Source organism: Manis javanica, chromosome 9 (genome assembly GCF_040802235.1).
Source record: "Manis javanica isolate MJ-LG chromosome 9, MJ_LKY, whole genome shotgun sequence".
NCBI classification, from domain to species: domain Eukaryota; kingdom Metazoa; phylum Chordata; class Mammalia; order Pholidota; family Manidae; genus Manis; species Manis javanica.
In genome coordinates this window covers 29,143,814-29,157,120 of record NC_133164.1, presented here as the reverse complement: position 1 = coordinate 29,157,120, position 13,307 = coordinate 29,143,814, and the positions used below count along the sequence as shown (strand labels likewise).

General features: G+C 38.5%; 1 protein-coding gene across 15 annotated transcripts in view; it reads left to right on the top strand.

The window, feature by feature from the left end:
• LMO7 (LIM domain 7) overlaps positions 1-13,307 on the top strand; it is a 188,537-nt gene that overhangs the window by 139,647 nt on the left and 35,583 nt on the right. For 6 of the 15 annotated variants that reach the window (XM_037010278.2, XM_037010273.2, XM_037010275.2 and 3 more), the window contains 6 exons: positions 296-580; positions 898-1,170; positions 1,463-1,666; positions 2,511-3,227; positions 4,206-4,235; positions 11,433-11,550. In XM_037010278.2, coding sequence (XP_036866173.2) covers positions 296-580; positions 898-1,170; positions 1,463-1,666; positions 2,511-3,227; positions 4,206-4,235; positions 11,433-11,550 — 1,627 coding nt within the window. Of the gene's footprint in view, positions 1-295; positions 581-897; positions 1,171-1,462; positions 1,667-2,510; positions 3,228-4,205; positions 4,236-11,432; positions 11,551-13,307 lie in introns of those variants that run through there. The other 9 variants (XM_037010280.2, XM_017642716.3, XM_037010281.2 and 6 more) reach the window with 7 other exon arrangements.

Here is a 13,307-nt window from a genome sequence, read left to right as displayed (position 1 = left end):
ATGCTTTGTGAATTTGCTAGGATATTTAAATGTGGTAAAAGGAATGGTTCTTGAAATGAATTTCATATATGACATAAAATTTCACTAATGCATTTTTTTCTTACCTATATTTTTAGTCATGCATATCTTGAAGATATTTCCTCCACTTTAAAATGTCAGCCTATGATCTGCCAGTTCTTTTTTTAGATGCATGCCTTTAGCTTACTGTTTCTTTTGGCTTATGGGATGATTTATATTGTTCATTGTGAGCTATGTTATTTTCTTCCTTTTTTTCCCCTGTCTTAATTGATCTCAGTGGACACAAAAAGAATTCCTTAATTTCCCATCAAATTAGCAGAGCAGAGTGTGATTTTTCAAATCCAGCTTCCCGGCAGGAGGAGGTATATGATTCTGAAAGTGGCTCAGACGCTGAGGATGAACGAAGGTTGCCTGATGTAGTTTTGGATGACTTAGCCTACCGTAGATTCCAAATGAAAAAGAGGCCTGAGAGGTGCATCTCGAAAACCATCTCTCCTAATTCTTGTCCACAAATGTTTTCTCCTGCTGACCCATTAGCCACTGGGGCTTACAAACTGATGAGGTCAGAAAAATTTCTCCTGGATTGGAATGTCTATTCTGTTGTTGATGTTTTAATGCAGAAAGTAACACCCCACGTTTGCAATTGGTATCTTAACACATCTTATAATCATCTTTGGCCCCTGTTTATCAACCTATTCTCTAATTTAAATGGATGCTATAACACCTTAACTTTGTTCTAGGAGCTGTAATGATGAGAATGGGAACTAATTTGCCTCATTCAGTGGTATAAACCTTGTGAGCCAGAAAGCATGTCTTCTTTGTCTGTGTCACAAATTGCTCATGCCGTATCATACTTAACTGGTTGGGTGTTTTGAACAGTAACGAGAGGAGAGCTTGGGCCACAAACGTGGGGAACTGGCCAACAGGACAAGAAACTTCAAGCTCTTTTTATTTGGAAGAAGACGAAAAGACAAGCACACCCAACACTGTCAAGGATGATCTTTATGTGCGAAAACTACATCCGATCATGCCAAACCCAGGCAATGCTTTTGATCAGTTTCTTCCCAAATATTGGATCCCAGATGATGTGAACTGGAAAAGAATAAAAAGGGAAACTTGTAAACCATGGTACAAAGAATTTCAGGGATTCAGGTTTGTCTTTGTGCATGTTTCTGTTATTCCAGTGCTCATTTGGTACCCTAGCTAGGTGCATTCTCTGTGCACTTTTTATGAGCGAGAGAGAGAAAGGTTCGTTTTCCCTCCAACATCTATAGAACCTCTGTAACTAGAAAAAAAATTGCTGTTAAAATTTAAAACTTAGGATTTGGATCTTAAAAAGCCCTCTTTTACACAGTTACATCTTGACATTATATTTAGTAGCTATATTTTCTCCAATTCTTTGTCTCCTTCTCTCCCTCCCCCCTTTCTCTGCATCACTCCACAGTAGCAGGAATTCAGACTCTGGGGATGAGGATTCAGGCTCTGACAGAAGCTCCACCATTTTTACTAGAATTCAAAAAGCAGAGCATAGGCTAGCCAGCAACTCCCAAAGACGTTCGCTCTTGCTGGAATTGGCTACCAAAAAGGCCAGAAACTCCCAGGACACCTTTGCACCCAGGAGAACCAGTGGTGCCTCGGACAAGCCCAGGTGTACCTGTCTGCATGAGCCTGCCTGCCTTGAGTCTGGCTTGTAACACCCATGCAGCTTCTGCTGCTGTATTAACCTCTGACTACAAAGTACGGAAGTATTCACTTCGTATTTAGTGTAAAGGCATAATGTATAACATTGCTTTCTATGCCAGCATGTAAGCTTGGAATCTCTACAGGATTAAATCTTCTTTAGGGTAATAATGTAAAGATAGTATATAGTTACATGTGGCATAGTCATTCCTTTGAAAAATCATTTCTAAAAGGTTTTTTGGGAAGTTCACCTAATTTTACAGTTGTACTATGTGTACGGATATGGAGTAATAACTTTTAGATAGACTCTAGGACGAGCAAGTCTGATGGGAAGATGCAGAGAAGATTCATCAAGGCCTTTTGTAAAGCTTCAGAGCATTTTCTTTCTTTAACTCCTGCTGACTGCCTGTGTCTATTGCATAAAGTGCTTGATGACCAGCTCTTGAAACTTTCGAAGATCATTGCTGCTTCTCTGGGATGGTAATTAGGTCATTGCGGCTAATGGAATAAAAAAGGGGTGAAAGCAAGTGTTGTGTGTCTATCACGGAGGGGTACTCACTCTGTCTATGTTCTAGTCCCATCACTTGGTGTCGATGGTGCCTGTGTTTCGTGGGTACCCTCTACACTTGTTTCTTTAAATGTTATCCAGGAAAGCCATGGGTGATAGTATTAAATGTTAGTCTTTCTTCCAAGCAAGAGTACATTGTTGGTCCCCTACAAAAATTCACCCACAGTAACTGGCTAGTTGGTCTGCTACCTTTCTCCCCAAGCTTAATCAGGTTCTCCCTCCCTTTTTCTTTTCTGTGCTTCAGTCAGTTTTTATTACTTCAGGCCCTCCAAACATACTCTGATGACATCTTGTCTTCTGAAACAAATATCAGAATTGATCCCACTGCTGGCCCAAGACTCATAACACGCAGAAAGAATCTCTCTTATGCACCAGGGTATAGAGATGACCTCGAGATGTCAACCTTGGATCCTGACCTAGAGAATGACGATTTCTTTGTCAGAAAGACTGGGGCTTTCCATGCAAATCCATGTGTACTCCGGGCTTTTGAAGATTTCAGAAAGTTTTCTGAGCAAGATGATCCCATAGAACGAGATATAATTCTGCAGTGTAGAGAAGGTGAACTTGTACTTCCAGATCTAGAAAAAGATGATATGATTGTTCGCCGAATTCCAGCGCAGAAGAAAGAGGTGCCTCTGTCGGGCGCCCCAGATAGATACCAACCAGTCCCTTTCCCTGAACCCTGGACTCTTCCTCCAGAAATTCAAGCAAAATTTCTTTGTGTACTTGAAAGGACCTGCCCTTCCAAAGAGAAAAGTAATAGCTGTAGAATATTAGTTCCTTCATATAGGCAGAAGAAAGATGACATGTTGACTCGTAAGATCCAATCTTGGAAGCTGGGAACTACTGTGTGTCCCATCAGTTTCACCCCTGGGCCCTGCAATGAGGCGGACTTAAAGAAGTGGGAGGCCATCCGGGAGGCCAGCAGGCTTAGACACAAGAAACGGCTGATGGTTGAGAGGTCAGAGTGTGTTTCTGCAAGGATTTTGCTTGTAATGGATGGTCTTGTAACTTTCCTTGTGTGAGAAGGTGGCCTCATATTGCCCGACTCTGCATGTCATGAGCCATGTTGAAGCATCTGTAAAAACTTACATTGCTTTGAGAAACCTTTAGTCATCTTGTGGAAAAAGTGCAATTCCATATTTGCACATCTCTAAGTCACCTATATGAGGCCTATTTAAGAAGGTGTGTATATATCTTGCCTTTGGCCTTAAGGAAGTCTATGCTACTTCTTTATAACATGATGTTTCATGAAAATGTTTACCAAGTATATTTACAGACTTTTATTCTCATGTCCAGGCATTTCTGAAGCAGTCTGGTTGTAGCTCGGTTTTATGTGTTTCTCATATTTTGAAATGTATGATTTTTGCATAAAAATTTCCCTTAAAATATGGCATTGCAAATTTCATTTAACTTGATTTTGATTTTCGTCTGTGACCTAGGTTTCTTGAACTATCAGTGTGTAACTTTTTAAATTTATAGTTTAAAGTGCAATGCAAACTTTATTAAAATGCATGAATGTTAAAAAATTTGCTGTCTGTTGAATTTTACATGTATGTAATTATGGTCATTTTGATGCTGAGTCTGCATTTATGTGTTATGCAACTTGCTGTTTTGATTAATGTTCTGTTTCAACTTGGGGATGGACAAATGTTAGGTTGAATAAAATTAGTAGGTCCAAATCTAACTCTATTCCTGGCAACAGGAAACTTTGTTATGCGTTCATTGGTTCAAGGTAGATCAGGAAACTATCTTGCTTACTCTGAATTCCTTGAGATAAAAGATCACTGAGAATTTGAGAAGTGATCATAAATGTGAAGAAACAACCTTTTGAGATTTGTCCATCTCTTATTAGGCTATTAAGTTAAAGATACTGAACATTTCGAAACTGATACCACTGGAAAAATGACTTTTAATTTTTGGTTTTCTGATTTCTTAGACTCTTTCAAAAGATTTATGGTGAGAATGGGTAAGTTTCGTAGTTCACGGTAAAAGCTCTGCATATTGTTTGTCCTTTGTGTATAATGTCATTGCATTTCTATCCTAGCATGTCACTAAATGGTTATGCTGTGTGTTGTGCATGAGATTTTTAAAATGTGAAATTTTCCTTAACTTTGTAACTACAAAACATTTCTATATCTGAGTGTTCAATGCATGAAGTGCTATATGACACCGTAGTTTTTATTAGAAGCTTAAAATGCAGGTCTTGTTTTTGTTTTTGTTTAGGAGTTGGTTAAAAGTAACAGAAGCACTTGCCTAAGATTGGATAGATTAATTTTGTTGTTTGATGGCTACATAGGCCAAAACTCTCACTTCTGGGTATTGAAGCCCCAGGAACTACACTTTAGAAGATCTATGATGGAAATAGAATATAAGCATTTACTTTGAGGATGGGCTGCATGCAGTTGGTATTATCTATAAACTACTAGCTTACGGGGGAACCTTATGAGTTAGGATGGTGAGTGGCATTAACCTTCCCTTAGTAGGGTTTGGATACATTTTCAAAATTTCTGATTAAGGTAAAAAGTTAGAGCATGATGAGCATGACTGTGTTATAGAGCCAAATTGGCCTTCCCAAACCACAAAAATTAATGTCTTTTAAAATAAATTTCTGGAAATATTTCCCATTTCTAGAATAACTGAGAATTAAAAGTAAATTTCACTTTACTTTTTTACTATGCACTATGTACAATCAATACATTCTTAGGAATAACTAGGTAGCTAACATCTTAATATTTTCCATGAAACCTCCTTCAACTTTGTGAGTCTGTTAATAGTTTTTGAGTAAGAAAATCTAAGCATGTCAAGTATTTTAATTTGTCTAAGCCTTAGAAACTAAGTATCTTCCCCTACCAGGGTTTAACTTCATCTCTAAGATTCTCTAGTTTTGGTAGCTTTGGATAATATTGACAGTGTAATGCTCTTGAAAGTTAGTAAAATTACTATTTAAAGCAATATAACCATTCTAGATGTCAAATGTGTAATGGTGCCATGGGCAACTAATTGCAAGTACTTCTCAGGCACTGATTAGAAAAATTAGGCTCCCAGCGTATGTTCAAGGTGACATGCCAGGGCACATTATCCCCTATTCAGCTCCTCATGTGCTTAAAGTGTTTTCATCGGTGGGAGTGTGCAAGGCAATTTTCAGCATGGTGCTTAAGCTGCCAATCTTAATTCATTGCAGGAAAACTTTTAACTTGATGAAAAATCTTTTTGAAACTTCAAGCATTTTGAATGATGACTTTCAGAATTCTCATTGGTAAACGTGACTATAATACGAACAGGTTGTTTATCTTAAAAGAGGTACAAGTACAGTGAGTGTAAGTACTTGATGGGAGTGTAAACCCATACAGCTATTTGCATGCCTGTTCCTCCTTAGGGATACATTCGATGGTGGGGTTAAGAAGAGAGGCAACTCAAATGCTGAAGCTCAGAAACCTAAGTAGTTTTCTGGGCTATAACTAGAAGCCTTCTGTAGACCATTTCAAGATTGTTGCTTGTCTAGTACAGTATTTGTTTTAAGGCCATTCCCTTGCATTTTAGTGTCAAGGTAACACAAACAAAGCAAGATTGTCTGTCAATTGAGACTGATAAATAATGCATGACTTTTCAAATAATGGAAAGTAATATAGATATGTCTTCAGATGCCTCAAGTGTGTTTTAGACCACTTGCAATCAAAATCTATTATATGGATATTTCTTCTATATTCTGTCAGCTACTAATGTTGTCCTTAAATAGATCTACAATGAAAACAAAATGTAAGTGGGATTTTTAATAGGCTTTTAATCCAGAACTTGTTTTCATGTTTATAAACATGTTTGTAAATATTAACATGAAACAAGTGATTTTTAGGTGATAGTTCTCTGGACATAATGCATGTTGTCAGACTTGGAATAATTACCTGGAAAATCATTATTGCTTAATATCCTGTACTGAAAAATAACTGCCTATAATCATACTTTCTTTTTAGTAAGGACCAGATTAAACAGAAGTGTGCATTACTTTTTGAAGTCTTAGATTGTTAATTTCTGGATTACTGTTTACTTGGCTTTTAACACTTGTCACTTTATTTATAACAAGATGCTTTGTATGTGGCAGTCATTTTCTCACATGTGCTTTTGTGTTGCATGGATTTATGTCTGTACAGGTTTATGACCGCTTGTCAGAAACTGCTAATGACAAAGAAATTTGTTGTAAGGGTATATAGCTGAAATTTTGTAATATGACTAAGCCGTTTAATCTACTGCCATTATCAACAGGCAGTGAATGCTGATTCAAGGTGAAGTTGTAATCAAAGACAAGTAAGACTCGTGTTTCGCTTATGGGTTTTGGCCAAAAGATTTGATAGAACTACAAGGACAAATAAGACGCAAAGGGAAAGTAAGGTTGATGTGAGTTACTTTCGGGGGATTTTTGCTGCAGGGGATATTCACCAATGTCTACAGACATTGTTGATTGTCATACTGAGTTGATATTGGCATTTAATGCTTTTATAGCCAAGGATGCTGCTAAATGTCCTATAAGACAAAGGACTGTCCCCTACAACAAATAATTTTCTGGCCCAGAAATGCCAATAGTATTGCTGTAGAGAAACCCTGATTTAGACTATAAATGTGTAAATAAAAAGTTACTTATGTTTTATCTACCTAGTTGATGGTAATTCTAAAGCTCCTCACTAGGTTTCAGTATTGATTTCACAGAATTTCTATAACACCTAGTGGAAATATATTTGAAGTTCATAAATAAGAATATTCATATCTTCCCCTGAAAGAAGTTGGGGACCCCAAATTTATAGTCTTACATAGCTGTAAAAACTCCATGATTCCATCATGATTTTATCTTTAAGAAGTCTTGCTACATGTTGGTACTTTTTGATCCTTTCCTTCTTAGATACTTATCTAAAAATTTCTTGAAATTGAGTGCTGAAACAATTATGAATTATAACACCAGTCAGAAAGTGCCGGAAGAGTAGGAGGTGACTAGCATTATGGGAGAAAAGAATACAATTTTAGCAATCTTGTTTTATAGTCTATACCTTTTTCCTTAAGCTTTCCCCTTCCTCTCTCTACCCTAAATGCTATTTTAAAAAATCTAAGTGAAAAGGCAACGTATTAGACCTATTTTTGGGGAGAAAATATCCAAACGCATTTCTAAATGGGAGCCTTTCCAAATAAGGAAGTACAAAGCTGGCAAGTAAATTAATTGAAAGAATTGTGATTTGTAGAACAGTAATTCGTTCTACAAAACATATTAGAGTTGTGTAGTCCTATATAGTTTTCCCAAACAGTCTTCCTGGGGCTCTCTCTGGTGCTTAGTTCTGTGAGGTCGACAGGTAGGTTTCTATGCATTTTAGAGAGCTGGGGACAGAAACAAATACTTCAGCTTTGCAAAGGACATGCAGCTAGTGAGTGGTAGAACCGGACTAGGGCTTCATCTAATGAGATGATCCATGTAGACTGCTAGGCAGTGGTGCTGGCACACAGTAAGCCCTCGGAAGTTTAATATTATGCTGTTAACTTTGATAAGGGAGGAAAGAATTCTTCATGATCTGGCTGAAAGATTCCTGCACTCAAAACATTCTAGATTTTATCAGTGTGGCCTGGGGTGACCTCTCTAATGTGAAACTACTTTGGGAGTTAAGTTTTCAGGAGATCTCACATAATCATATTTGCCTCAAGAATGGCTGGTGTACGGCACTAGATGGTTATTGAAGTGCAGTCAACATGACCTTATCCACTTCTCATAACAATCCTTTCTTAGCAGATGAGGCTCTGAGGCTCAGGGGAGCTCAATGAGGTTAGGTTGGGGTGAAAATTGGTGCTACTGCCAGACTGGAGCCCTCACCCCCATCTCATTCCAGTGCCTGGCTCAGCCTTTATGGAATGTGCTCAGGCTTTATATAGGTAACTTTATACTCTAGGGAACAAAAGGAACTCACATTCCTGACTTGCGCAAGGACTTGTCTACTCTGGGTGGTGTTTGCTGACTTTGTTCACATTGGGAACACCATCCAGCCTCCCCCACAAAAGATTATTAAAATATTAGCATTTCCATTTTTTGCTGTGGAACTCACATAATCCCATGTGTTAGGTAATCAAGATTCCCATCATGCCTTGTCTTAAATTTAAAAAAATTTTTTTAGTGTTATAATGTTAGTTCAAATAGCCTTCTGCTTTGCAATTATGACTTGTGTGAATTTGAGAATATAAATGAACTTAAATCAGTTTATATATAGTCATACCTAATTAGGTATATATTGCATTAATTGAGCCCATATATAATCTCATGTATATTACATGAGTAATTCCTGAATATTCTTTAATAAGTCTTACAAAGTTTTGTTTGTAGAATTTTGGGGAGGGGTCACAGTTTCTCACAAAGAATTAGAAACATTTCAAGTTTATTTTGTTTAAATATAAAAACCTTGTTCTTACCAAAGATGTTAGATGAGTGTGTCCTGCATTAATATTTTCCTCCCAAGCAACATGTGAACTTGTGAGGGAGATCAGCTAAATGTGCACAGATAAACACTATATATACCATAATGCTGAGTTGTTATATACCATGGAAAAGGTGTAGCTAAAGCACTAGAGCAATTGAGAGAAGGGACAGACCATGTTTAGCATGGAAGAGCTAGGGAGAATGATGAAAGTTGTGGAATATTATCTGGATCATTAATACATTTATAAGTACTGCCATGGATTGGGCATTCTTTTAGGCGAAGGTGGTATAAGAGCAAGTGAATCAGGTCAAATTTACAAGGCAGGTGATATATGTAAACAAGTGTTCATTTGAGATGTGATAAGTGCTGTGGAGAAAAAGGGTGAGGGATAAAGTGAGCCAGGGAGAGAGGCATTTGCTATTTCTTGTAGGGTGGTCAGGGTGGGGAAATATTAAGGTAACATCTATGCAGATGCCTTTTAGAGGGGAAAGATAAACCATTTAGATATTTGAGTGAAGAGCATTCCAGGCAGATTGAAGAGCACGTATAAAAGCCAGAGGTAATTCATGAGCAAGGAAACCAGTTGGCTGGAGGAATGAATGAAAGAAAATGTGGTGAGAGACAAGTCCAGAGAGGTAGCAGGGACCAGATGATGTTGGACCTTGTAGGTCTTGGAAGAACCTGCTTTTAATTTGCAACATGGGAAGAAACTGGTCGGTGCTGAGTAGAGGCATGCCGTAATCTGAGTGCAATTTCGAAACGATCCCTCTGGCTGCTGTGTTGAGAATACACTGTTGGGCAGGAAGAGGTGGAAGCAGGGAGACCCTATTCTTATAACAATCCAGGTGGGAGATATGATGGCTTAGCCAGGCTGATAATGGTGGAGGTGGTGAGAAGTGGTTGTATTCCAGGTCTATTTAGAAGGCAGGCTAACAATTTACTGATGGGATCAGTTGCAATATATAAAAGAAAGAGGACTCTGGGATGATTCCAGGATTTTTGCCTGTAGTCTGGAAGGATGGATTTGACTTTGACTGAGATGAGCAGGGTGTGGGGCGAGCAATCATGTTTTTGGTCTGTGACAGGTTAGGTTTGAATCCTATTAAGACTTTCAAGTAGAGAGTGAATAGGAAGTTGCATATACTAATCCAGAGTTTAGTCTAGCAGGGATCCTGAGGAATGAGTGGCACTTAAGAAAGGCATATATATTGGTGAAGGGTGTTTGAGTTGGGATGGTTGAGGAAAGGCATTCATTGGATCTAGAGGCTGGGTGATAATTAAGGTACTTTAAAAAGTCTAGGTGAGAGTTGACTGTGCTCTGATCCAGGGTGTTGGCAAAAGAAATGGAAAGAAAAAGACACTGAATAAGAGGACTTAATAAGTAATTGAAAGTAGGGAAGGGAGGGGTAAAAGTGAAAAATGGTCCTCAGGTTTCAAATGTGGGTAATTGAAGGACAGGTACCACCATTACCAGCCCCCAGAGGAAAAGCAGGTTTGACAACAAGTTTGAGTTTGGCTGTGTCAACAATAACCACATGGTTAGTGAGCTAGTGTACAAAATCCTTTCCAGATACTATTTCAATTAGTCCTGTTACACTTGAGGTGACTAGGGGATATCTATGCAGAGATGTTTATTCAACAAGCAATTAGAATTGAGTCAAAGGAGGGACTGGTCCTAGATTATGGACTTGGGAGTCGTTTATATAGAGATTGTAATTGAATTCCTGAGCTAGCTAAGGGCAAGTATGTTTGTTCTCCAAAATGTGGTGATGGCAAAATCTTGGAAGGCAAAGTGGAGGGGTCCACAAAGGAAATGTAGAGTAACTTAAATAACTAAAAGTGGAGTCAGTTACAATGAAAAAAAATCTCAAGCATGTTAGGAAAGACCTATAGGAAAGAGCATTTTGGGCACTCCACCTTCAAAATCACTGTCTCTCATTTCTGCCTGTTCTAGGTCTGACACCTCTCAGTCCCCTTTCTCCAGTGTGGTTTGCCTTCCCCTTCTATGTGTATATGGACAGTACACATGATCCGTGTGTCCGACACCCCACTCTCTTCATGGGTTTCTGCTCTAGACTGAGCTCTTGAGGAGCTAAGACTCAGTAAATCCTCAGGGCAGGGACCACACGTTGAAGACATGAAACCTGCCTTAATAAAGAGCTAGAGAGGTGTTGTAACTGGCTATTAGAAATTACCTGTAGTGCTTCTTTGAGAACAAGTCCAGGGTAGTGGTGCAGCAGATCTTTTAAGAATCCTTGAGAAGAAGAAACATGCTTTTTCATAGTATTGAACTTGAGTAGAAAATATCAGGTAATCATTAAATTATTTAGTAAGTGCCCAGAAAAGGCAGCCAAATGTTAAAAGATTATCTTTGGGGGAGGTAGAAAAATAAAGACAGGTGACGAGTGACTTTCTGAAGTAATCCCTTTATGCATGGACCACTCCATATGTGAACATTAGATTGTTTTGTCAAACTCGTGCAGGGTTCATTTAGCCATTTTGTGAAAGAATTCACACTTGGGTTGAGTGTTAGGCTCTTGTTTCTATGGTTTGGAAAAACACTATTTATCTCTGTAGTGCTGTTTCTGTGATATTATCACTAAAGCGTCTAGGTAGCACAGCAGAAATTTAGATGGAATTTCTAAATATAAGCCCAACCTTTCAGTTTTAACCTTAAATCTGGTCATGTGAACCTTGGTTACTTTGGGGTATTTTTATTGTAGGAGTAAGTCCATGAGTGATGTCAGCGCAGAGGATGTTCAGAACCTGCGTCAGCTGCGTTACGAGGAGATGCAGAAAATAAAATCACAATTAAAAGAACAAGATCAGAAGTGGCAGGATGTGAGTATTCTTTCTGTCGGAGGCAGAGTGGGGGTTAAAGACTGGGAGAGTGTACTTGACTCTTCCTTACTTCTCTTAAAGTCAGTATACTCAAGAAAGGATTTTCTTGGCCATTATAGAATTCAGTTCTGTGGAAAATGTGATCAAGTTCACTTAAAAAATGTTTAAATCTTATTGGCCTATTCCTGTTGCATATTTTAAAAGCTATTGTGAAAAATATAATGGGACGTTTATCTTCTAATATTCCCTTTGAGTTCTCAAAAATGTGAAGTTGCTTCCTTGCAGTATAGTTAACTTGTTTACTTGTTTTGGAGGTTGAACTTGTGGTATAACTTCTAGATGCTTATGAAAGGAAGAAACTTTGCTTGAGGCTTCGGGGTAGTAGAGTCTTAGGGGTGCCAGGGGGTCCAGTGCAGAGTCTTGGTGTCAGCACAGAGTGATAAAAGGGATTCTTGAAGTTCAAAGGAGATTTGGAGAGAAGTATGAAATATAGATCATAGTAATATTTGAACTGAAAAGTAATTAATATGCATCAAAATTAGGTGTTTGTTCAGAGGTGACTTATGCCTAGATGTCTACGTGGATATAGATTTACTCTTTAGCTTTGTGCCTGCAGGAAAAAAGCTTGACTTATTAAAAAAAGGGAAAATTGTTATAAACCAAAGGAGTGTAAGGAAATTCAATAGATAAATTATACAGAGCAAACCCAAAGAAGTTTGAGGATGGCTTTGTGGGAAGAGTTGAGTAATAGCATGTACAAAAGGGCCAGAGATAGTAAATCTTCATTTTCAAAAGGATTAGTCTGTGAAATAAAGAAGAAACCTCTGCCTTGGCTTCTTTTCTAAATTCCATTGCTTCTTTTAGTTGAGAAATTCGTTGTCAAGAAGCAGTAATTCAGTGTCACTTTGCTGAAGTATATGGTGACTGGATGTGGAAATAAGTATTTTCAAATAAGGGCTTATCCCATAGGTCGAATCAGAGGAAAACTCCTGCTGGTATCTTGTAGGACTAAATGCACAGTGCTCCGGTTGTTTGTGAGCATCATTCTTACTGGTTTGGGGCTGTTTTTAAAGGAGAAGTGGTCCAATCTGTTCCCGAAGGTGTAAACCACACTTGAGACCTTGGATGTGCTTCTGTTTGGACCGGAATGCCACTAGCAGTCCTTAGCACGGTATTTCTCTATTTTGGAGGCATAAAAAAGTTTGTACTATCCAAAAGATCTGGGTGTCAGAACCAGTGTAGGCTGCTAGGGCTAATTTAAAAGACCTAATTTAAAAGGACTAATGTAAAAGACAGTTAGGTTGACTGTCCTGAGGTCACCCAGCAAGGTTAGACTTGTACTCCCTGAGAATAGGGGAAAGAGATCCACTTGTTCAGGTGTGGTCTTCCTTATGGCCCTGTCCTTAGGTGGAGGTTACCTACTTTGAGATCATGAACTTGAATCTGGCCTCCCCTGTAAGTCTTTCCAACCCCTCCCCTGCCTGAGGTGGAATTGGCCAACTTCCCCATCAGACCCCCCCCCCACCATATTCCTATTGTACTCATTGTTGAATTTTATTTAAAAGTGTCTTTCCCTTTTAGTCTGAAAGTTCCTTGAGGGGAACCACATTTATTTGTGTGTATGTTGAGAGTCTCCTGCCTCAAAGCAGGGATGGATTGAGTTTGGTGTTTAAGTGAAAAATTGAGTGTGCAACTACACTTACCCATTACAATCCCATGTCTCTGCTCCAGTTTTACTAGTGAAACCTGTCATTTCA